The sequence below is a fragment of the Drosophila teissieri genome, chromosome 2R (genome assembly GCF_016746235.2).
Source record: "Drosophila teissieri strain GT53w chromosome 2R, Prin_Dtei_1.1, whole genome shotgun sequence".
NCBI lineage: Eukaryota > Metazoa > Arthropoda > Insecta > Diptera > Drosophilidae > Drosophila > Drosophila teissieri.
In genome coordinates, this window is record NC_053030.1 from 7,296,693 (window position 1) to 7,319,757 (window position 23,065).

The 23,065-nt window shown below is 41.3% G+C and overlaps 3 protein-coding genes across 5 annotated transcripts; 2 read left to right on the forward strand and 1 right to left on the reverse strand.

Moving 5' to 3' along the window:
• The first annotated feature begins 582 nt into the window (after positions 1–582).
• On the forward strand, positions 583–20,358 carry LOC122615274 (dorsal-related immunity factor Dif). Of its 3 annotated transcripts, XM_043790271.1 has the most exons (7): positions 5,558–6,096; positions 13,622–13,669; positions 14,531–15,103; positions 15,228–15,610; positions 15,904–15,979; positions 18,281–18,400; positions 19,300–20,358. In XM_043790271.1, the coding sequence occupies exons 2-7, from the start codon at positions 13,642–13,644 to the stop codon at positions 20,076–20,078; spliced, it is 1,959 nt and encodes a 652-aa protein (XP_043646206.1). In that variant the 5' UTR covers positions 5,558–6,096; positions 13,622–13,641; the 3' UTR covers positions 20,079–20,358. The 3 variants fall into 3 exon arrangements, with proteins under 3 accessions (XP_043646205.1, XP_043646206.1, XP_043646204.1); XM_043790270.1 differs by lacking the exons at positions 5,558–6,096; positions 19,300–20,358 and adding an exon at positions 583–879 and having other exon boundaries at positions 15,904–18,312; XM_043790269.1 differs by lacking the exon at positions 19,300–20,358 and having other exon boundaries at positions 15,904–18,312.
• LOC122615276 (putative E3 ubiquitin-protein ligase UBR7) lies at positions 20,092–22,973 on the reverse strand. Its single transcript, XM_043790272.1, has 2 exons — positions 21,991–22,973; positions 20,092–20,806 (listed from the first exon to the last, which is right to left on the reverse strand). Exons 1-2 carry the CDS (start codon positions 22,829–22,831, stop codon positions 20,430–20,432), a joined length of 1,218 nt encoding a protein of 405 aa, XP_043646207.1. The 5' UTR covers positions 22,832–22,973; the 3' UTR covers positions 20,092–20,429.
• LOC122615277 (radial spoke head protein 9 homolog) lies at positions 20,932–21,960 on the forward strand. Its single transcript, XM_043790273.1, has 2 exons — positions 20,932–21,369; positions 21,424–21,960. Exons 1-2 carry the CDS (start codon positions 21,022–21,024, stop codon positions 21,919–21,921), a joined length of 846 nt encoding a protein of 281 aa, XP_043646208.1. The 5' UTR covers positions 20,932–21,021; the 3' UTR covers positions 21,922–21,960.
• Positions 22,974–23,065: the final 92 nt, after the last annotated feature.

Below are 23,065 nucleotides of genomic sequence, written 5' to 3' on the forward strand. Positions count from 1 at the left end.
AGTCAATAACAAATCCGATAGACGAGGAAAAATAATTGTCTATATTTTCTTATTACATTAGGAAAAATAAATTGTAAGCATAAGTACGTAAGTTGTTTACTATACAAGCAGATAAGTATAAGCATATATTTGTAACGTCATAGCTCAGATTTCGAACCAGCAAGTGAGCATTGTGTTCAAAGACAAACGATATCCTGCCGAGAAGTCCCCCGACCACTTGGCCAGCCCATCCGGTTTGGTTCCCACACATTGTAAGGAAAATGATGCGGTAGCGGCTTCCGTCTTCGCATTTTGCGGCTCATTTTCCCTGGGGCCGCAGTTTCCGCTACGTTGGGCGCCAAATGTGCGTTCGAACCGAGTTCACCACACAGAGCTTTTTCCCAAAAACTCACCACTGTGGCGGCGTGTGCGCAGGCAGAACAAGCTTTCGGCCCTACGACAACTTGGCACGCTGTTGTTTTTGGCTTTGGGGGTGGCTGGGTGGTGGGATGGTGGTTGTGCAGGGGGTGGTGGGTGAAAGACTACTCTGCGTGGTGGCCAAGGCGTCGGCGGCTTCATTAACTGTTTGTCGCTGCTGGCAAACGGTTCTTCGCCTGCTCAACAAATCCACCTGAAAAAATACGACCAAAAATTACGATTTCGAAAAAGTAACGTCCAATTAAAAGCGAAATTCAAAACCAATGAATAATTAATCTAAATAAATTCAGCTGAAGAATATAATTTAAAAGTGCGAAAAGTGTATGTATGTACATATCTGTGTAAACGTGTTTGTGACTACGAAATATTCCAATCGAACATAAAATTCGAAAGCCTCAAATAAATATCGAAAATCAAACAAAGCATATTGAATTATTGCCACGGCTGGAAATTCTGATTTAGGTGAGTTGTGTCTATAAATAATATAGCGCTGTTCGATTACAAAATTCCGTTTGTTTATAAATAATTAAGAGCGCATTCGCCTAAGCCAGAACATCAATGAAATTGGGTTTTTCCCAGCAGATCAATTAAAGCCTAAACAGGTCTACTGGGATCTTACTCATTTTTGATCTCAGTTCCCAGGTGCTGACGTCTTGGGGAAAAAGTTACTTAATTACGCATATTAAACCACCAGTCGATCACTTACCAAGTCAGCGTCATTTTCTGGTGACCTGTTTTGCGGTTCGGTCTGAAATACTATTAAAGCCCATATCTAGATACTGACGTGTTAACTGGAATCAATTTTATCAAATTGGCGCGCGCCTCTATTTCCGAGAATTCTCGTTGTTTAATTCTAGGAAAGTAATGCATTATTAAGGGTTAAAAAGTAAAACGATTCAGTTGCAGTTTTACTATTTGAAATCAGATTATCCTATAAATAGATAATACTACCGAGAAACTACCATTTGTATAATGGTTAAATGAGTTTTCATACCGTGATTTGTTTATGTTCTACCGGTTTTAGATCTGGTAATCAACATTTTAAAATGAACAAAGTAAATGATTTTTACACCTGTTTCTGATTAAGTGTGCTATGCCATGTCATGTTATGCCATGATCAATGCCATTTTTGTTATCTAGCAGCCTATTAAAGATAGAATACTATTTTAGAAAATAAAGGGCATTAAAAAATGGTGTATCCGAAATGTACAATGTGAACGAACGACTTTAGCCACAAAGCTGACCTTTGAACAATAAATGCACATTCCTGGACAGCCATGCACAACAGCAAATTCCGTAAAACGTAGCAATTGCTGTTGCAATTGATTTCAGTTTCTGCTGTAGTGTAAAATGCCAATATAATCCGCATCCAGTCCAAACGACTCTTGCTGTTTTAAACGTTGACACACATTAACTGAGTTGTAGTTTTTCTGAAGATGATTTTGTTCTTTATTCCTTAGAAGATTAAGAGAACGCAAGAGTGGTGTCTATCTCCAATTGTGTTTGCGTTACCTTAACTTGTGAAATGATAGAGTTGGTGCGTTCGAGACTTGGGATCAGACAACCTTGATATGGTCACCAAAAAGATGTGTGCACAGGGAGAAAATTGTGAAACCAAACCAGTTGGTAAAATGCTAAGAAATAGATATGACGTTCTGAAAAAAATTAAAATCAAACAAACGGAACAATGTTCCGTAAAGCATTTACTATTTTCGTAACATAAACAAACAAGAAAATTTTTTTTTTCAATTTCTTTAACGTATTTTCCATTTGTAAAAAACTGCATACCCATTGTTTTTAACAAAATCTGCAAATTGCATGCGGAACTCCACCGCCATATAAACAACTTCTGCATAGCACTTATGTAATGCGGTAAGGTAACTGGAATGGCAGCCTTGCCTCCCGGTCGAAATTTCCCACTCTCCGGAGCTGATGATCTCGGGTGAGCTCTCCCAGCGCTTTTCTCCCAGCAGATTTCCGCATGGGCAAACAACAAAACACACACAAATGCACATAAAAACGATACAAGACCCCAATTGAAAGTGATTGTGAGCGAGTGGTACAATTGTGTTTGCTGAGCGCAGAAATTACGTATACGTATATAGGTGAGGCGATGATTCATTCGCGATTCGGGGAATCCAAAAGCCAATCAAGTGCTGCAAAGCCAAAAGCCAAAAACCAAGACAAGGCAGACGGACAGGTTTTGGGTTTACCTTAACGGGTTCTTCTTGTATACCACGCCAAAGTTTTGCAAATTCGTAGGGTGTTTTCTTTCGGCCAAGCTTTTCAAAAAACTGCTTTCGAAAGGAAGCAATTACACATTAATTATTTGACTTAGATGACATCTATTATTCGGAAATGGTGATAATATAAAAAAAGGTTTGTCTACAAAGCAGGAGATAATCTATTGAAATGAAGTATAAATGAAATGTTATGACTTGACCTAGCAATTATATTTTTGTGCTGTTTTATGTATGCAGCTTTTTTCCTTATCGCAAGAGACTTCGTCGCTTAGTACAAATATATAAATTTGACCTATTAAAAATGGCGCTCATTCCATCGTTGAAATTTGTCAAACTGGGATCAAGAAATTGCTACACACAATTTCCAAGAATATATTGATATCACGCTGGGCTATGCTGGTTGTCACAGAGCATCTGAATTCGGTGCCTAGACTGAGTCATTTGTTATCATAGTTTTCTGCTAGTCAAACACTTCGAGTTCGTTGGTAATTTTTCTGTTTGTGATATTGATACGCCGCCCCTTCATCCGCTTCTTTGCTTATCATCATTATTCCTCGCCGAATGTCTTGAATGTTAATGCACTACGCGCTTTGTTTTTTTGCCCCTTTTGAGGGCGGCGAAGACCTTTCGACTTGGTTCAATCACTGACAAAAAGGTATCGTTAAATTGGATTTATTTTTTTTATAAATTAAAAATGTTTAACTTGGATTACACGATTTTTAAATTTAAGGTTAGTTCAAACACTATTAATTTTGTAAAACATTATTTTATGGATATGTAAAAAATTGGAATTTGTGAAAAAGTTATCTCATTCTTAAAAAAAAATATGAAAAATTTAGCTTTACCCTTTTTATTTTGATAAAGTACTTAAATAAAAGGTTAGCCAGTAAATCGAACAATGCAGTAATAAATTCAAATAAATCCATTTAGACATTGATTGCCATTTGATTTGATAGGCCGTGTAGCATCAAAAATCATTAAATGTCTTTCGTTATGATATAAGTGCTATTCGTTTTTCTCAGTGCATATGGTGGCCTTAAACTGGTGCTGGCTGAAGAGGAGCAATAAAAGCGGCAGCAACAACAAGTGGTTGCTCAACTATGCGCTCCACCGTCAAGCCCCTTCGCCCCCTTCCACCAACCGATTTCTTTGGGGCTTGGCTTTGTTTTTTCTGCAGTATCTCCACCTCGCTCTCTCCCACTCTCTTTCCCGCTCACGCGCGTGACCTTGAATCGCACATGTGCCAGAATTGCAGGGGAGTCACTTGGGCGGCGGTAGAGTCTTTGACTTCCCCCCTATTTTCTTCTCTTCTTCGGGGGACTTGATAACGAGTTCGAGATTTCTGTGACGTCTGATATGTTTACTGAAAGTGGCTGCTACGTAATGGTACATTTGGCATACATGTATGCATATGGGCCCGATAGCAGCCAAAATCCCTTTACAGTGGTCCCTAGTCAAATTACAACATATAACACATTTATAGACTATATTTTTAAATTACCCTTCTTTTTAGTTTATATTAAGTTGAGAGGATATATTCTTATTTTAACCAGCAAATTCCAAGTAGCCAATATTTCTTTTTCTTACTCAAAACCTCGCAAAAACCAGAGCTGAAATAGTTTAGTATTTTGTATATTGATTGCACTTTTATTTAGTCCTGAGGTGTTTTTGGTTTTGTTGCAATCCTATATAGATGTAAATTGCGGCCAGGAAATTGGCTCGAAAAATGCATTTTGTCCGCAGAATTCCCACGCTGCATGGAAACTGTGTATTTAGCTCAAAAATTCGTGGGCTAGCAGAAATAAATTATACTATTTTCATTCATGCACAACAATAACGAAATATTTCCACCCGATTGGCAATGTTAACTGCAAATATTTTTCCCCTACGTGTTCGGTCTGCACTTGTGTTTATTTAAATGACTAAAATCTGTCTATGGAACAGAAGCCAAAAATTGAGTTAATAACTCAGTTTGACCTTAGACGTTGGCGAATCGTTTTTCGGTCTTATTTGGGAATTTTGCTTGCGTGAATTAGCAACGTTGTATGGATTTTATAATTTACATTTGCCGAGGGTCGAGCTCGTTTCAGGTCTGTCAATTCCTGGGAAAATCAATAAAAATATTCAGCTGTCATACCTATATTAAATAAATGGATCTATTGTTATGCATCTGGCCAAAAGTTTATGATATATTTTTGGACTTTTCATTCTGGATCGCGAATGATTCACAAAAAGAAACGCTTTTCCTCACATCTGATCTTCTTAAATACCTTTGATCTCGATTTGTCCAGAGACCTGTGCATTTTTTAAACGAATTTTTAATGAGAAAAGAGTTCATGTGAAATAACATCTCAGGGATTCCGAATTTTTATGATATTTCCAAACCATTCATAACAATAAAGTTTCATTTCCAGCAAAAAACACACCATTCTTTAAGGAATCAATGTTTATTTATAGCCTAAAATCGAAATTGGAACACCTGCAGAGCGTTATAAAAATCTCATCACTTTTCCAAATCCACTTAAAAATCTATAACCATTTTTTCTGCTCGATGGCGTCATAGGAACGCACTTGAACGAAAATATTAGAGAGAACGAAACGTTGAGTTCGCACAACGGAAATGAAAATAAATAAAGGAAAAGCGAAGCAGGGCTGAACATAAACACAGATATTGGCACCCCCATCAGTTGCGATCCACAACCATCATATCAGCGGCAGCAGTACCTTTTTATCAAGTATACGTATCAAGTATACGTAATACGTATCAAGTATCCGCACCGAGTGCAGGCGATCGCAGAGAGCGAACAGCTGAGATGGAACCTGAGCGCCATCGAAGCCATTCCGAAGCTCTCTTGCAACCGAGTGTGAAGCGGACCGCTCAGTTCCAATCTGAACTTGGCCGCCGACGGACGTGAACCGCCGCCTTGAGCACACGACATTCATATAAAAATATATAGATATAACGCATATTGTGCATATTGCGCAAGCCGCACGCGACTATATAGATGCAAGTGTAGTGGTTAATGATACGCAGCACGACAACTACAACGTGAACTACAGATGTGTGTATAAATCAATGTCCGCTCTAAGCAGGCGGCTGCAGTGTCAATAGCAAAAATTAAACAAACCTCAAGAGTAATATACACGAGCTGAGCAACAACAGCGTTTGTGGGAGCAACTTTTGTTTTTGTTATTAATTTCCTCACCATTTTTGGCGCGCCTTTCGCGAGTCGCGCGCGACAAGTCCGACAAACAAACCGAAAACCGAAAACCTGCCAATCATAAAAGACAAATTTAATCAATTACTCGCGTCGACACAACGAAGAGATAATTCTATTTCTGCCTGACCCAGTGCATTCGGATCAAGAATTCAAACTCAAAAAAAATAAGGAAAAATTAATCATTGTTTTGCAGCAAACCCACTACACCACAAAAGGTTAGCTATAATAAATTTTCTGAAAGTGAACTCAGCTAGTTTAAGGCGCAGTTTGTAAAGCCCCCGGTCCGCAAGCCGTCTTTAGAAACCTAGGTACAGACAGCTTCCCGAATCAAGTTCGATTGCAATGACACTGCAAAAAAACTACCTGCAGCCACTTTGCGGAATTCATAAATAATAATCCCAGATACATAAATAAATACACAATTTTCGATGCGGGCATTTACATATCTAATGCCACGTGCAATGAAAACGGCATTTATTAATAGTGAAGTATGTTAGTCCTCCCGCGATAAGTGAGAGGTTTGGTTATATTATTTATATGTTTAATTGCAATGTTATGGTACTGCATGTACGGATTCGTCGCTTTAATAAAACTAAATATTAAAAAAAAAATAATAATAATAGTGAAGTGAAGAAGGGATGCGATCGGGTTCACTGGACTGCGCTGTACGCAATCGCAAAAGACAGACAAATCATTATTTTTGAAATGTATGTTTCAGCTCTGTTGATAAGCACCACATGGAAATTATACAATTAAAGTTGGATTATTTCATATATGTACTTCCGGTTTGTTTAGAACCTTAACAAAAGATTATATGCATAGCTATATCTATATAAATATATTAAATGTCGGCTTTGTAAAATAATGTGAAAATGTTCTTTTTCACGGATGTTCCATTATGAACTGATAATATTGTATGTTTTTGCTTATCAGCAAAAATATATTTCTACTAGTGTAGCTGCACTATTTCAACTTAACAGACGTATAATATATGCAAATAAATCTCAAAACAATGAAGGCGGTTGACTGCGATTTATTAAAAGAGAATAACACTCTGTATGGTATTTACTAGTAATCCGAGTGCTGCTTTCTTGTTTGATTAGTCGTCTACGAAAAATCATTAACATACTGGTTCAGATTTCGTACTTGGCACATAACATATGCCGGAACTGCACCCCAGAGAAGGCATTTCCTCCTTAATATTTTCAATTATAAACAATCTACCGCTTATCACAAAGAAAATGTGGCCGAAGCTTGCTTGGGTTGCTTTCATTTCTTACAATTATAAATGCTTTAAAAAAATGAGGAGGAGGGCAGTCAGTTTCTTTGTAATTATTTTTCACATGAGAAAATCTGTTTAAGAGGAGCCAAAAAGAGAGGAATTCAATGGGCCGAAAAAAATCTAGGCAAATGATAATATTTATATTAAGAAAATGTAAATATTTTTACAACTGAAATCGGCACGGAAAAAGTTTATAAAAATTTGCGGTGGCATCTGGAAGATTTCGTTTATTTCATTTGTAATCAAAGGAATATACAACCTGAACGTGGAACTGGAACTGCAATCGATAGACACGAAACGCCATAAAGTCTTAAAGACTTTTGCCTTATCCGCACGCACACATTCGGCCAGTTGGGCGGTTCGGAATCCATAAAAATAGAATGAAATGGAACAGTCATGGTCAAAACTTACTTAAATATCGATTTATCTGCGCCCAGCCAGCAGCTATCTAACTTGTATTGGGCGATGAACCGATGCCAACGGCAGCGGAATTGTTTTCGGTAATTGTAGAAAACGAAACACAAACAAAATCCGCACTTTTCACACCTCTTGGTCCATGTGTGTGCGATTGCTTACATACAATATAAAGTCGCAGTCTTGCTTATACTCGTAGCTATAACTTTGCCAATTGTATTAAGCAGACTTGATTCCAATTGAAAGTTATTGTAAATTAAATGCCAGCGGCAGAAGGAAGGTCACAGGCTGTACACACATTTGTGTGTAGGGTGTGTTTGTGGTGCAAGTCTAATCTGTAAACAATTAAGAAATTTTCAGAAAGCAGGGTCGGTCGCTGGATAGCGAGGGTTAAATATTATATATGTTGCTAAGTCTAATTAAAAAGCTTTGCACTACTCATTAAGTAAATCTTTATTCAAAAAATGTATACTTTTATACTTTTTTGTTTTGAACTTAATCCAATTAACTGATAAGGCTTGAACTTTAATCAGAAAGTGCTTTATATTCTAGTCTCCTGATAGCCCGGCGTAAGAATAAGTACTTTACTCGTACATTATATATTTTTTCTATTTTCCGCATGAACAAAAACCCACTAAACTTTAAACGGATCTGTCATTCACATTTACATCCCCAGCCAAAGCCCAAGTTCTGCAAACAATTCACACCACCCCCAAATTTCACAAACAATGGAAGGCAAAAAAATATCTGAATCCCATTACGCATACGCCATGTTGTACCAAATCTGAATTGATTGAATCGCGAAAAGTTTTATAGCAAAATAATTAAATGCTGCGGTTTCTTCCAATTTTCGGCCATCGCGTGTCGGTCGTTTTTCTTGGCTGAAAGCGAATGTACGTTCGAACGATTTGTCTTGGCCATTAGAATGGAAATGGCTCCAACGCCCGGGTAAATGAGTTCTGGTGCGATGTGGTCTGGCTCGGCATTCTGGGAATATTTTTTGGGCGCTCGGGCATTATTTACTTGAGTGCAAAAATGTTTCCTTTGATTTGCTTGAAAGGCAATGAAAATCGACTGGCTGTACATCTTAACTTTTGACTGCAAGTATAGGTGGTGATGAGCGAAGCCAAGCTGGATGTAACCGAATTAATTACTTTGTAATTAGATATATGCATAAAACTTTTTATTTACTTTTAAGTAACACATTAATAGTTAAATTGCAAGTAGTTAGAAGTGCAAAAATAGCTAACAATTCAAGCAACCATTCGCCATATTAAAAAAGTACCTTTCGGAATTTTTCTCATTTTATTATTTGCCTTGTAAATTTCTATTTTAGTGATAACTGAACTGTACTGAACCATTTGAGCTGCTGACTGTGCAAACTAAATACAAATTTTTGTATAAAAAATGTGAGAAGGACAAGATTTTGTTAAACCGAATACTTTTTAATATATTGCAACAAAGAGAATTTATTAAAAGCAAAAGAACAAAACTATTTTTGCAGAAGGTGTGCAAAATCATATAAAATTAACAAAGTTAAATTCTTTAAGTGCGTTTAAGGGACAGCATTTTACAGAACATAAAACTGGTAAACTTAGTAAAACATGATGTTCAATTTTTATATTTTTTATGATTTATATGAAATAGGATTTGCGCGCTTTGTAGTAGAAATTGTTTTACACCTGACTGCCATATAAATAGCATAGCCAACCAAAATGTTGCTTGTATTAGCAACAAATTCAATCGATTGTGACCTCAGCGAACTTCGGATCTAGGAGTAAACAAACATTAGTTATTTATATATGCCGTGCATACAGTAGAAAGCCAAATGGATTTCCTGCAAATGACAGCGGGGGCATGGCCCACTGAAGGACACAGTCAAAGAACTAGAGGAAAATCATAATTTCCAGCGCATATTGATTTTTCCGGGTCTGGGAGACGTTTTCCTACTTTCCAATTTTTTTATTTTCGACGACAGGCGAAATTGCTGCCGAGGAGAAACTTTTTATTTGAATTTAATTTTTTGTGCACATACCGAATATAATGCAAGGCACTCAGGACACCGGCAGGACTAGGCACGCACACATGTCAGCCTGCGCACTTGAGGTGCCAAATGGGCAAATGGGAGATTGTGGGGATGGATTGGGGCCAGTTGTCTGTGTTTGATGTTGAGTTTTGTGTGTGCGCCTGGGTGTGATTAGGACATCGGTGGGTGAGTGAAGTGTGTGTGCGAGGTTTGGGATTGTAGCCATCCCATCCCATCTCATCAAATTCCACCTCCCATTCCCATTATGTTCTCCTATTTAGCTGTGTTTATTTTCGGTTCAGAACGCGATTTTCCAATCGATTGGGCCCGTGACAAGGTTCTAGCTACTGAAGTACTCGTATGTGTGTGTGTCACAGCGACATCATTACTTTCCAGTATACAGCGACGATCCAGCGACTCTATCGTAACTCAAAACCGACATCTTCATTCCCGATGCCGTCTATTTTTGACAACATTTAATTAACATTTTTCTTTTACCTTGCTCACTTTTTATTCGCCCGGCGACATCCACATCCTTTCCTGTTTGCTTTATTTATGCATCAATTTGTAGCTCTGATTTATGCCACCAGAATTTTTCCAACCCTCCATTCAGCCCGCCCACCTCACTTGAGCCTACATAAATGCGAATTAAATTTGTGCGTGGCGGTTTTTCTTTTTCTTTTCTTTCGTTGAGAGTCGGTAGCCCGGTCTGTCTTAAAGTATTATTCAGCTTAAGATTTTCCCAAATTGAAGAGCTCCGGCAGAGGAAGTAGCTCGGAGCTAGACAAGAAAAATGGTGGGCGAAGGCCCTGAGGAGTGGCAGGACCTTTGGAGATGAACCAAGCAATTAGGCTCTTTAGAAAGCTTTTTGCGCTTTTGGAACTTAATGAAATCTAAAAAACAAATCCATTGAGCAAGGAAAAACGCTTTTAGAATATCGATGTTTGAAGCAAAACATTAAAATGTTAGGAAAATTGGTTAAGAATAAAATAATAATACAAAAGTTTAAATTTTAATTCTTTCTCAATCTAAGATTTGCAGAAAACTTCTTAGCACGCTCACCCTAACGCCCACATACCAAAACTGTCACGCCCACACTTTTGCAAAATGTGCTTAAATTTTTTCACACTTTTCTTGGTCCTGTAAATTTTCTTTTAATCTTTTTGCCACCAAAAACTGTCAGTGTTAAAAGTTCTCCTTCGCACTTTTACTAGCTGAGTAACGGGTATCAGATAGTCGGGGAACGCGACTATAGCGTTCTCTTTTGTTTTTTAAATCATTTCATTAAAATAGAACTCCAATGTCCTAATCTCCATGACAACAAACCGCTTTCGGCCAAAACGTTCTCTGAAGGACTAATTGACATACTTAAAATTCTATATATACTACACATATATCCTTTGCGCCGGATCTAAGTCAATTAGCTTATCCATTAGCCTATTTTGCTATTCTAGGAAAGTGTTCCTCAGGCCACTCATACCTGTCAGGATTTCGTTTTGGGAAGGGATTTAATGAATATATTGGTCCTGATTGTTATTTTGAGCATGTGAAAGAAACTACTCCTTGTTTTACTATATTCCCTATATTTCATGAATTTAAAGTTACCAGGAAAAGCCAATTTTTCTTTCATACTGCGTGTGTCACACTTGAGTTCCTTTATTATTTATGCCCATAAGCAGGACAATCGATACGTTTTAACTTTTTGCTACCCCTTTGCATAAAAATTTAAACGGTGCCGCTGAATTGACCCCCTTCACCCCACCGCCAGGACATCCCTAATGCTCGTCCTTTTGCCCATTGTATGGTGGTGTGTGTAATGCTGTGTGTAAGAGAGATTAGCGAGTTGGGGAGAAGCGATGCTGCTGCTGTCGGTGGCAGTTAAGCCGCAGCTAGCGCCAAATACTTAAAAGTTTCCTGATGTCATTTGCCCCACGTCGTCTTCTACACTTGGAAAAAAACTGCGACACAAAAATTAAAGATATTTAAAGAAAAATTTAATAAATAATCTGAGTTCTAAGATTCGGCACCTTATAATACAGGTTTTTTACATGAGTAAATAATAAATATAATTCTTTAGGAACTAAACTCTTTACTTAAAAAATGCCAAATCCTTCCCAGAATACAGCAAAGTGCTTTTGTACATACCACACATCAAATGATCTGCAAATTAACTTTATCTTTATTTATAACGCTCAATATTCCTTTTTTTGTGGCCACATTTGCTTATTACTCAGCTTAGATGTTCGACACACGTCAAAGGGGTGGGGGGTTGGTTGTCCTGGGGAGGAGAAGTGGGTTTTTAGGGGGGTACAGAGGGGGCGTATAAAGCGCCATGCGGTTCGTAAACAAATCCGGAGGACATCCCCTCAGTGGGGCAGTGTGAGTGTGGGCGAGTGGTGTGAATTGCAAAGGAACCAAAACAGAAAAAAACAGAAAAACACACAATGACAGCAACAACAAAGGCAAATCCAGTGGCGGACAAATTGTTTTTGCAAGGCTATAAATGTAAACAAAATTAACATATGCAAATTTTTCAAGCCCCCACGTGTGTGCGAATGGCTCTGTGCGCTGTTGTATTGGTGGCTACACTCAAAAAAAAGTAAATTCAATATCTCTTACTAAAAGCCTGATAACAATAAATTACAAAGTAGTTACGTAGTAGTTTTCTAGGTTGGTTAGCAGATTTAATTTTCAAGCTAATCGATATCATTAAAAATAAATTAAATTGTTTAAAAACTTGTGCATATCCAACTTCTTTTAAAAGCCTCTTCGCGCAGTGTTGGCAACGTTTGGCATCTAGACAAAAAGGCTGTCTCAGGTGATGACTTCTTGCTGGATTTTATCTCTCAGTGATCGAGTGTGTGCTCTTCTTTTGTTGAAAAGTTGAGTTATGTGCAGAAAATGCAAAATACTTTCGACATATGTTGACTGCAGTGCCGGAAAGTAGAGCGAAATTGGGAAAATGTGTCTGAGAAAATGACTTCTTTGGCCTTTTTATAGTCTACGGCTATTAAATACACATTACACGGACATTGTTATTATCCCCAACAAGCGACCAACCATGATAGCCTTGATCGATGCCGCAGTAGCTGTTATTTAAACACCCTACCCTACCTACATAAAATAAGGACGAAGGCTAAGGGAAATCGTTAGTGGTAAAGCCATATGTTTGACTTATTTATGGGGAAAGACGAACCAATGGCAGTGTGCTAGCCAAGAACATCTGCTTACAACTGTGTATAAACTTTATTAAAAAAAAGTATTTTTTAATTAAAATCGATGGCGAAATTGGCTAAATTGAAAACCGGAACACAATACCTACATGACTCCACTAGATTTCCTTGAAGTAGCCGTGTATACCTACCTATTGATAACCTTATCACCAAAAAGCAACCCAATGGCATGCTGAGAGATTCCCCAGTAACACCTTCGGTAGATTTCCTTATCGTCCACATTTTGGAAAAGAAAAATCACAAAGATAATACGACGTTGACGATGGAAATGGGGGATTTCTACCCAATAAATCAGATCATGGATTGATTTTGAAAATCCCACTGTACTTTGAGTTCTTGCAAAAGTTTTGGGAGTTCTCCCACCGCAATAAACTATAAGTACCTACTTAGTACAAGTGGAATGAACGGAACTAAGATTAGCGACTTAATCTACGCGTCACCGCTAAAGTTCTCCCTCTTTAAGGTGGAATTCAAATGATTGAAGATACAATTGATACCTTTTGTAAACTTTTCACTAAATTATGATTTATGCCTTACATATGTGAAATCTTAAATGTGATGCTGTATATATGTATTATAAAGTTAAAAATAATTTTTATGCTCGTAGTTCATTGTAAAACATAATCGATGATAGAATATGTCAAATTGAAAATCCATCAAAGAGAATTGACACAGAACACACAAACCAGAAGTGCTATCAATGTATATAGGCTAAAATAATCTATCATTTTACACCAGCTTAATGCGAAAAAATAATGACAATCTATCATTGCTTTAATTTTCAGGCAATCAACAGTGTAATCCAATGTTTGAGGACGCTTTTGGCGATATAGGTATGTACAAACAGCCATAAATTGATGCCACATACTAACCCCAATTAATATTGCCCCATCCCCATTTAGAGCCCTCTTAATGACCATCCTGGTTAAAACAAAAAGAGAGAGCTCTGGGTAATGAATAATCTGTGGGCATAAGTCAATCGACAATGCGCCTAATTAGCCCATCTAGAAAATATCAGATTTGTGGGGAATTTTTAGTGGCTAATTGAGCATTGTTATTGCTCTCGGTGTTGCTGTTGCCATCGGAATAAAACGCCAGCAGCAACCACAAATATCGGAAAAAGTGGCATAATAAGTCTGGCAAATAGCTGCGCAAGTTTTGACGTCAGACCTCGTCATCGCATAGTCGACATCTGGCAAAAACAAAGTTGAACTGAATTGGAAGGAGGAAGCCTTCGAGCCATCACCCTTCCGCAGTGAACAATGGCAGCCTAATGCCCCTCGTACATGCGTATCTGATGGATACAAATTACCCACAATTCCACTTTTCTATTTCGATTTAGCAGGGCGAATTATGTTTTGCTGGAAAGACGAATAAACCTTGTAAAAGTACATTTTTGGGAAAACTTACTTATAGAATTTATGATAGGAAATGAATTTAAAAACCATAAGGATATACCAATGGAAAAAAGAATATAATTCTCATAAAGGAAAGAAAACTTTGTATACATAATTTATACTTTTCTAAGAAGGGTTGTTAGCTGGTTGTCTAAGGAAATTGGTATGCACAGGCACTTTATTTAATCTTGGAGGGCGATTCGAGCTTTCTTTTCTCCAGTTCTCTTCCTCAACCTAAGCTAAATTGTTTCTGGCACTCTGACTTATTGATTTCTGCTTAACACTTACCTTCCTCAGAGGAAATTATCAATGCCGGCTTGGGTGAGAATGGTGGCGCCACCGGAGAAGGCAGTGTGGCAGGAGCATTTGGCAGAGGCGCTGCTTCACATAACATGATATCGCCGTCGATTTCCCTGCCGGTAATGCCCGTAATGCCGCAAATGTTGCACACTCCACGAAACCTGCTCGAACCGAGAGAAGGTGATCCCCAACTGCGCATCGTGGTGCAGCCGTCGAGCAACACAATTCGTTTTCGCTACAAATGCGAGGGTCGCACCGCCGGCTCGATTCCGGGCAGAAACAACAATCAGAATGGCAAGACCTATCCCACCGTCGAAGTGCTCAACTACCACGGAAAGGTCATCATCATAGTATCCTGTGTGACGAGCGACGAGCCCTATCGCCAACATCCCCACTGGCTGGTCAGCAAGGAGGAGGCGGATGCCTGCAAGTCGGGCGTCTACCAAAAGAAGTTGCAGCCAGAGGAGCGGCGGCTGGTGCTCCAAAAAGTGGGCATACAGTGCGTCAAGAAGTCGGAGATGGTCGAGTCGCTGGCGGAGAGGCAGAGGAGGAAAATCGATCCCTTTGATGGTGAGTCTGCTGATTGGCATACTCATGGCATTTACAATAAGAACAATATAATTCCTCCTGAAACTCCAACCTAAACATTTTCGTATACCTTGATAGATAACCCCTTTTTTCTCCTTTCTCCCAGCTAAATTCGATCACATGAAATATACCGAAAAGATCAATCGGTATGAGCTGCGCCTCTGCTTCCAGGCCTTCATCACAGTGGATGACAAGAAAGTGCCCCTCAAGCCCATCGTATCCTCCCCCATTTACGGCAAGAACCTCGATATGACCATCACCCGGCTGTGCAGTTGCTCGGCCACTGTGAACGGCGGAGACGAAATCATCATGCTGTGCGATAACATTATCAAGGACGACGTCGAGGTGCGTTTCTATGAGACGGACGAGGAAGGGCGGGAGACGTGGTCCGCCAACGCCGAGTTCAAGCCCACGGACGTGTTCAGGCAGATGGCCATAGCTTTCAAGACGCCGCGCTACAGGAACACCGAGATCACGAAGAGTGTTTTTGTAAGTTCAGTTTTATTGGTTTATCACATATGGGGAATACAAATAATGCTAAAATCAAGCTGCAATAATTTGAATACTTTACTAAAGCTTATCTGATTTATCAAAATTCTCGTATGACTGGAATGACATGTGCATGTCAAGCGGCAATTTGAAATGTGCGATTAATGAATAAAATAGTCCAGTTCGCGGTGTTTTATATACCGTATATTCCCTATATCAATACCTCTTTTTAACCTCTTTTATATATTTTAGTACGCAATATATATCATATCCTCCACCTTGTTCCCTTGCAGGTGTATCTCAAGCTAGTGAAACCCTCGGACGGAGCGACGAGTCCCCCACGGGAGTTCGAATACTTCCCGAATCCAGGTACAGTAACCTTTGCCCGGCTGCAGCGAAAGCTGAAGCGCCGCCAGGAGCTGGATGTCTTCCAGCAGATCCTTTCCCTCGACAGCGAAACCACGGCCACGAAGTACTCATGCCCACCGATGGATCTGGAGGAGGATAATAACACGGTTTCATCCGACGACCAACAGAGTTCGGGAACTCTCAACGAATTCGAGATAGCCGTCAAGAAGATGCAGATGCGTCAGAGGGGTGAATCGCACGAAATGGATGGCGGCACTGTCACCGAGTTCACGGATAACGATAACGAACCGGACATGGAAATAGAGCTGGAAGTGCCGCAATTGTTGCCCCAACTGGCCGACGACTGCACCCAGACATCCACGCCCATGGAGGAGATTCTGCAGCATCCGCAGCTGCAATCGCGACCTCTGTCCAATGTGGAAACAATCACCGAGTGGATGAAGAGCAGCGAGTTCGAGAGAACGGATAGCCTGACGGTGGAGAACGGCGACACGCAATCCCTGTCGAATAGCACGGCCCAAACAGCTTTCACCAATGTCAGCAGCTTGACTGCCAATACGACCATAACGAACCAACTGGACGAGGAAGCCCACGCTCTTTTGGCCAATGGTTCCCGCAGGGACACCCTCGAGAATCCCGCCGTGAAAGAGCTGCCCGAAAATGAAAAGGAACCGGAAATGGTCTCGGCCAGTGCCCAGGCCTCTATGGATTTGGATGAAAACTTCGACGAGACAGCCACATATACGAGTCTGCAAATCGCCTTCAATAATCCCATAGACATAGGATTGCCCAAAGAAAGCAAGCCGGCAGCCCCGACTTATCCACCCACCAATCCGTTTGGTCAGCTAGATGATGCCGAATTGGTGGTCCTGACAAACCCACCAGCTCCCAGGATAAAAGTGAACGCTGCTCAGACACCAGCCACGCCCCCCTCTTCTCCGCCCCTGCCATTGCCACCCAGAACTCCCTCCCCAGTTTGCGATCACAGACTACCCCCCTTGCCGCCGAAACCGCAGAGAAACTCCCAGGATCTGAGTGCTGTCAGCGATTCCATATCAGTAAGCCGGTCGCGAAACGGCAGCCTAAGCTCCAATAGAACTACACCCTCGCCGATAATTATAATGCGAACCCCTGATCAAAGTCCCACAAAAAGGCAACCAACGCCAAGTGCGTCGCCCAAGAAGCGTCAGGGATTCTTCTCGAGATTCTTCTCCCGCCGAAGGAGCAAGGCGGATGAGGAGGAGTCTCTGACGCCCGGTGGCAGTCCCAATAGACAACTACCAGGCGGATCGAAGGCCACGACACCCACCGGCAGTAGGGAACCGAGCGTTGCGCACTTTTCCCTGGGAGATCCCAATCGAAGCTCCACGAGATCGATGCAGCCACTGGGAAAAAGCGAGGGTAGAAATGGCAAGCCAGTCGGTCGTAGTTCAAGCAGTGTATCCGGAAAAAGACCTGCCCATCTGGATGCAGATGTCATCCACATACCACTGAAAGGAGGCGATAGCGAGAACAGCTTGCTACGGCCGGAGAGCTACTCGACTGCCAGCACCCTTAGTTACGGGCGACCCCTGGACAGGAAGACCCTGAGCACTCTGCAACTGGCGGATATTCCCATTAGTGACGGCAATATGGAGTTGATAGCCATTGCCGACCGGCAGAGCATCAAGAATCTGTGCGAGGGAGCCTACGGTGTGGTGCTGGATCCCAGTGTGGATCTCTTTGAGGCGGAACACTTTGCTCTGTACACCAGCAAAAGCCCGGAGCCACCTTTTGGAGGGGAGTGCGGCGAAGGTGGAGCAGCAGGTGGTGCGGCAGCCGGCGGAGTGGATACAACCGACTTTCTCAGTGCGGATGAAATAGCACGTCGCTTGGCGGAGGCAAATGGCTTGGAGTAGAAGGATAGGGTTACGGATAACTGATTTGAGGCCACAATGGGATAACGAGATATTTTCTTTAAATCTTGAGAGCACTAAAATGCGCGGTTTTATAAAGTAAAGTAAAGTTAAAGAAGTAAATGAAGATTTGAGTAGTTTACATCTACAGTTACATCTTCTTTAAAAAATTACATTTCTGAAGCGAAATCGAATCAGTTAACCGAAACCCTAGCATTAGTGCAAGAAAACACACAACTGCACCAGCAAACTTAACTTTTCTTGCCGTCTTCTTTTTCAGTATTAATTACAAAAACAAATATATATGCTCACAGAACTTTCTAGACTAGAAACCCTAAGACCGCTCACCAAATTCAATTGTACATGTATCTTTTCTAATCGCCCTAAAACTTAAATATCTTTGTAGAGCTCCTTACCATGCACAACCGCCGGGTTGCCCAAAAAACAGTTGAAAACCTAAAGCGCAGTCTCGAAACCACCGATTTCTATTCTGATATCTATCCACCCAAGCTGGTTAAGCCCTCCAGTAAGTTTCCAAGAATTTTCCGTATTTATACTGGTGCCGGGACTGGGTTCCTTCATAGAAGCCCTTCATCTATGCATTTCCTAAAAAAACACATTTACCACACAAAAACACACACACTCATTTCTCGATGGTTATAATGATTATATTGATTAGCAGAAATGTTTGCTGAAAATGCACTATTGATAGTACAGGATTTTATAACTTGTGGACCAATGGATAAAGTTGTTGTCGACTCAGAATTGTTGCGAAATGTTACTTTGTAGTTGAAGAACCATTTATTAATATACATAGGTCGTTCGAATAGAAAAATGTTTGATTCACCCATTCTTATTGTATTCAACATTGATGAATAAAAGATTTTCGTAAAAGTCGTGGCATTGAACTATTTTGTAATTTGTTGAAATTGGAAAATGCCCTTGCCTGTAACGAAATCTAGTAATAAAGTGGTTTATATACATACATAAAGTTCGTCCGCTGAGTATATTTTATAATATGTAATCCTTTAAAAACTTTTGCTGCCACTTTTATTTTTTATAATTATTTTTTAGTTATAAATTAGATCACAAATCTTAAAGAAAATTAACTAAATATGCAAATGGTTTAAATGGCAAGGGTATCTTGATATATTCGGACAACCGAAAATGTGTCTACCCCTTCAATTTTCGTCTAGTTTTCATCAAACTCCATTTTTGCCACCAAAGTGGGACATCAAATAACGTAAGTTGAAACTGCCAAGGCAAGTTGATGTTGTGGCTTGCTGTTGTCCTTTTTGAGTTTTCGCAAATCGCTTTAGTTTCACCTCAGTTTTGCCTTAATTATGTTAATGCTTTTCCGTTTTTAAGCGCTCTTCTCGTTAATACTGCAAACACACGGCTAACACTTTTTTATTTATTTTCTAGCCCAGTATCACGTTCCACAAATTGTGACCACAGCACCGCAAGCAGAGGTGTCGCCTGGTATGCCTTTGATCTTTCCGGGCAGTAGTCCCAGATTTGAGCAGGAAATCAAGATTGAGAATGGATTTCTGAATTTGGACAGCCCGAGCAACCAGTGTCCTTCAGTGAAATCCAATTTCCCATCGCCTACGTCCAACCACAGTATAGTGGATAGCTTTCAGCCGATGCAACTTGGGCAGCAGTCAAATTATGCCTATGGGAATTTCGCATCACCTCAGTCCAACGGCACAATGGATAGCATTCCGGCGTATCAAATCGGACATGGCAATAACCATCTCTATCTGCCGGAAAATCAAGGCTTTTTAGTAACCGACGGTAGCACTACCAAGTTCAGTGGTGGCTCCATGACTCCACTCAACGATAACAACACACTAGTTAATAACAATAACAATGACATCTTAAATCGAAAATTTGGTGCCATAAGCTCACCGCCACAAGGAAATTTTGGTATGGAACCGACTCCGCTGTTACCGACTCCGCAGTTACAGCCTCAATGGCACCCAGCGGTCATTCCAAATGTGGACCAAGCCCAGAATGTAACGCAGGACCACCAGCAACATCAGCTACAGACGACACAGCAGCAGCAACCTGTGGTAGAAGAGCGCCAATCGTTCAGTGATCTAATTACCAGCAGCATAGACATGGCACCCCTCGACATCGACGAACTTATGCACGGCATTGAGCAAGATCTCAACTTCTTAGGACTTCAGAAACCCACATGAATAACGACTTTGCTAAATACTAGTGTACATATATTCATAAAATATACCGCAAAATAACCAATTAGAGCTATGTAAAACGGTCTCAATCCAAGATGAACTTCAACAGAAACCTGTCTTATATAGATCTACTTCACTGCAATGTACATAAATTTGTTTTGATATTTAGCAGATAGAGGGAAATGCGAATCTCATTGCCCGATGCCTTGTTACGACTTTTCGATGCTGACACAAGTAAATTAAAAATGATTACTGTTTAAATAAAAAATAACTTAAGAATTTACATGATGTATGTATGTTTCTCTTTCATGGGGGAATGTGGGTAATACTATAATGATTTAGAGTGGTAACTGTTTAGCGACAGAAATAGGGCTGACCCAGGTTGGCATTATTCTCATTGCGCATGCCGGCAAAGAACCGATTGATATCCTCCTCGGTCACCACCTTCTTGCTGGCGGCGAATGCCTGCAGGTATTCCTTTAGCTTGTCCTTCATGCGGTTGTACTCGGTAATAGCATCGATTTGCTGTGTCCGGTCAATGGAGGCCAGTGCCCGGATTCCTTGCTCATAGCTGGAATTCTCTTCCGCTCGCTTCATGCCGCGCTCCTCGTACGTCTTTGCCGAGTCCTCGGCGTCCAGTAGAAACTCCACGGCGAGCTCCTTGTAAAGCGACAGGCATTCTGAGCACTGGCAGAGTGATTTTCGCCAGTCATTAGTCCAGAAAGCGGCTCCTTGAAAGAGAAAGGGCGGGGATGATTAAATGAGTGAAATTGGCAGTTTAAATAGTTTGTGCTGACTTATGCATGCCGTGTAATCAACCATCCATTAATCCATCAAATTCGTATACTAGTTTTTGTGGTTCTGAGATTTCTTTCAAATAGTCGTATCACTGGAACCCACATTTTATTTCAACACTTCACATATAAATTTCTAAGACACATTCGACATGAATTTAGAGTTCTTCACTGAAGGCCTCGACTGCCTAATGTACTGTGGCATGAAGCTTTCGCCGGAGCAGCGCATCTTGATTGAAAACTCGCTGATCGCGTTGCAAAATGACAACCGCTTTACGGGCATGTACCTGTGGGGTCGCATTACGGCCACCAAGAATGATTACTACATTGCCTTCGGCTACACCAATGACTGCCTGAAGGATCGGAAGTATTTCTACAGTCTGGACCAGTTCCAGTGGCAGTTGCTCCCGTTTGTGCAGAGCCCCAAGATCTTTCAGGCGACTATATTGGCAAGGGAGCCATTTATAGGAGATCCCAGCCTCATGACCTACGTTAAGCTGGTGAGTTGGTAGTGCAAAATACGGTTACAATGGTTTTATATCGAACCCACGCAGGACCCCACTTTCGACATTGTCGGTAACCAGGTGGCTGGTATCAGCCGCCCTGAAGTGGTCAAGCTGAAGGAGGAGGAAAGGCTGGCAGCGATTGTGTTTATAATAACAGAGGAGTGTGCCATTTGTCCACGCGGAGCCTTTTACAAGATGACCGATGGCCGTGTTATACCCAACCAGATGTTTCGTGGACTGAATGACTTGCAGATCGACAACCAATCCTATTACCAGCTTTACCGCCTGCCCCGCAATGATCTCAAAGTCAATTTGGCCAAGAGGAGCGACTATAACTATGCTATTGACTTCCTGGACACCATCGATTGTGTAATACCACTGTGTCAGGCCTTTGCCCTGAATATGCAACGAAACGAGGGCTTGGTGATAATCAAGTCGTGCCTTTGGCTGGGCATGACATTCTTTCACAAAATCAACTCCCACAAGCATGGTTTCCTTTATTTGGGCGATGGCAAAAAGAACTTTGACTTACTTTTCATGTATTGAGTTTGTTTTTGCATAAAAATGTTGTTTTTTGAGCATGTATATATTTGTGTAATATTTCAATTCACTCACCCTGGTGCTCCTTGGCTGGTCTGGGCCTACGACAATCCTCCAATTTGGCGCGCTTCTGGCTGGGTTCGCCCTCTCCTGGTTGAGATTCACCTTCAGGAACTTTCATGATATCGCAGATGCTGCGGTCCAGCTCGTTCTTCAGCTGGTTATCCTCAGCCTCCGGCTTGGCCTCCTTTACATCTTCTACCACATGCTGCAGAGCTAGTCCAGTGTAGTCCTTCAGGAAGGGTTTGGCATCCATGCAGCCATCGCAGATCATCTCGCTGCAGACATCCAGCCACTTCTCGCTGGCACCGGGCGCTTTCATGTGCGGCAAGTGAAACCAGTCCTCGCAGATGGCGCACTGCAGCATTACCTCCTCAACGGTGCGATCGGGATCGGGATAGGGTCGCTTGCACTTGCAGTACAGCCCCTGGAAGTTCTGGTTATACAGATTGCCCACGTTGCGCGGTTGAACGCCCTCGACTTGTGGGTTGAGGGAGCACTTGCCCAGACGCTGGGTGGGACAATCGCAGCGGAAATTCCGCTTGGTATAGAGCTCCACCAGTTCGTGGTGCTCGTGACAGCGGTAGGAGCAGGCCAAGCAGACTCCTGCGGCCTTGTCCAGATCCTCGCGAGCCTCGGGGCAGCAGGTAAGGCAGGAATACAGGGCCTGCCGACCGATGGCGCCCTTGCCGTAAGTGCAGGACTTCTCATCGGAGCCGCCCAGCACTGCGGCGTATTCGTCCTCCAGCTCCTTTTCCTGTTCCAGGACATCCAGCATCGTAATGGTCGACTGCTCCAGTGGATTGGCCTCGTCCGGACCATCGTGGGCACCATCTGTGGCATTCAACTCGCTCATCTCAACAGTTGTACAAGGAATTTTTAGCTTGACTTCGTGTCAGTTTCTCGAAAGTGGCGGAATGCGCAGCGTTTGGCGCGATTGAATGAAAATTGCAAATAATTCAACCACCTAAACTTAGGGATGGCCAACAACAGCTTGATTATGCGATAGCTATCGACTGAAGTGTTGGTAGCAAGAAGTGGTTGAGTTGCAGAGAACAGCCGTCTTTTGAATGGCCATAAAACATATCCA

Coding starts and splice junctions, on each gene's coding strand:
- LOC122615274 (XM_043790270.1), top strand. CDS start 13,642: ATGTTTGAGGACGCTTTTGGCGATATAG. Junction 13,670..14,530: donor GGACGCTTTTGGCGATATAG/GTATGTACAAAC, acceptor TACCTTCCTCAG/AGGAAATTATCAATGCCGGC. Junction 15,611..15,903: donor AGATCACGAAGAGTGTTTTT/GTAAGTTCAGTT, acceptor GTTCCCTTGCAG/GTGTATCTCAAGCTAGTGAA.
- LOC122615277 (XM_043790273.1), top strand. CDS start 21,022: ATGAATTTAGAGTTCTTCACTGAAGGCCTCGACTGCCTAATGTACTGT. Junction 21,370..21,423: donor TCATGACCTACGTTAAGCTG/GTGAGTTGGTAG, acceptor GAACCCACGCAG/GACCCCACTTTCGACATTGT.
- LOC122615276 (XM_043790272.1), bottom strand. CDS start 22,831: ATGAGCGAGTTGAATGCCACAGATGGTGCCCACGATGGTCCGGACGAG. Junction 20,807..21,990: donor ACCAGCCAAGGAGCACCAGG/GTGAGTGAATTG, acceptor TTCTCTTTCAAG/GAGCCGCTTTCTGGACTAAT.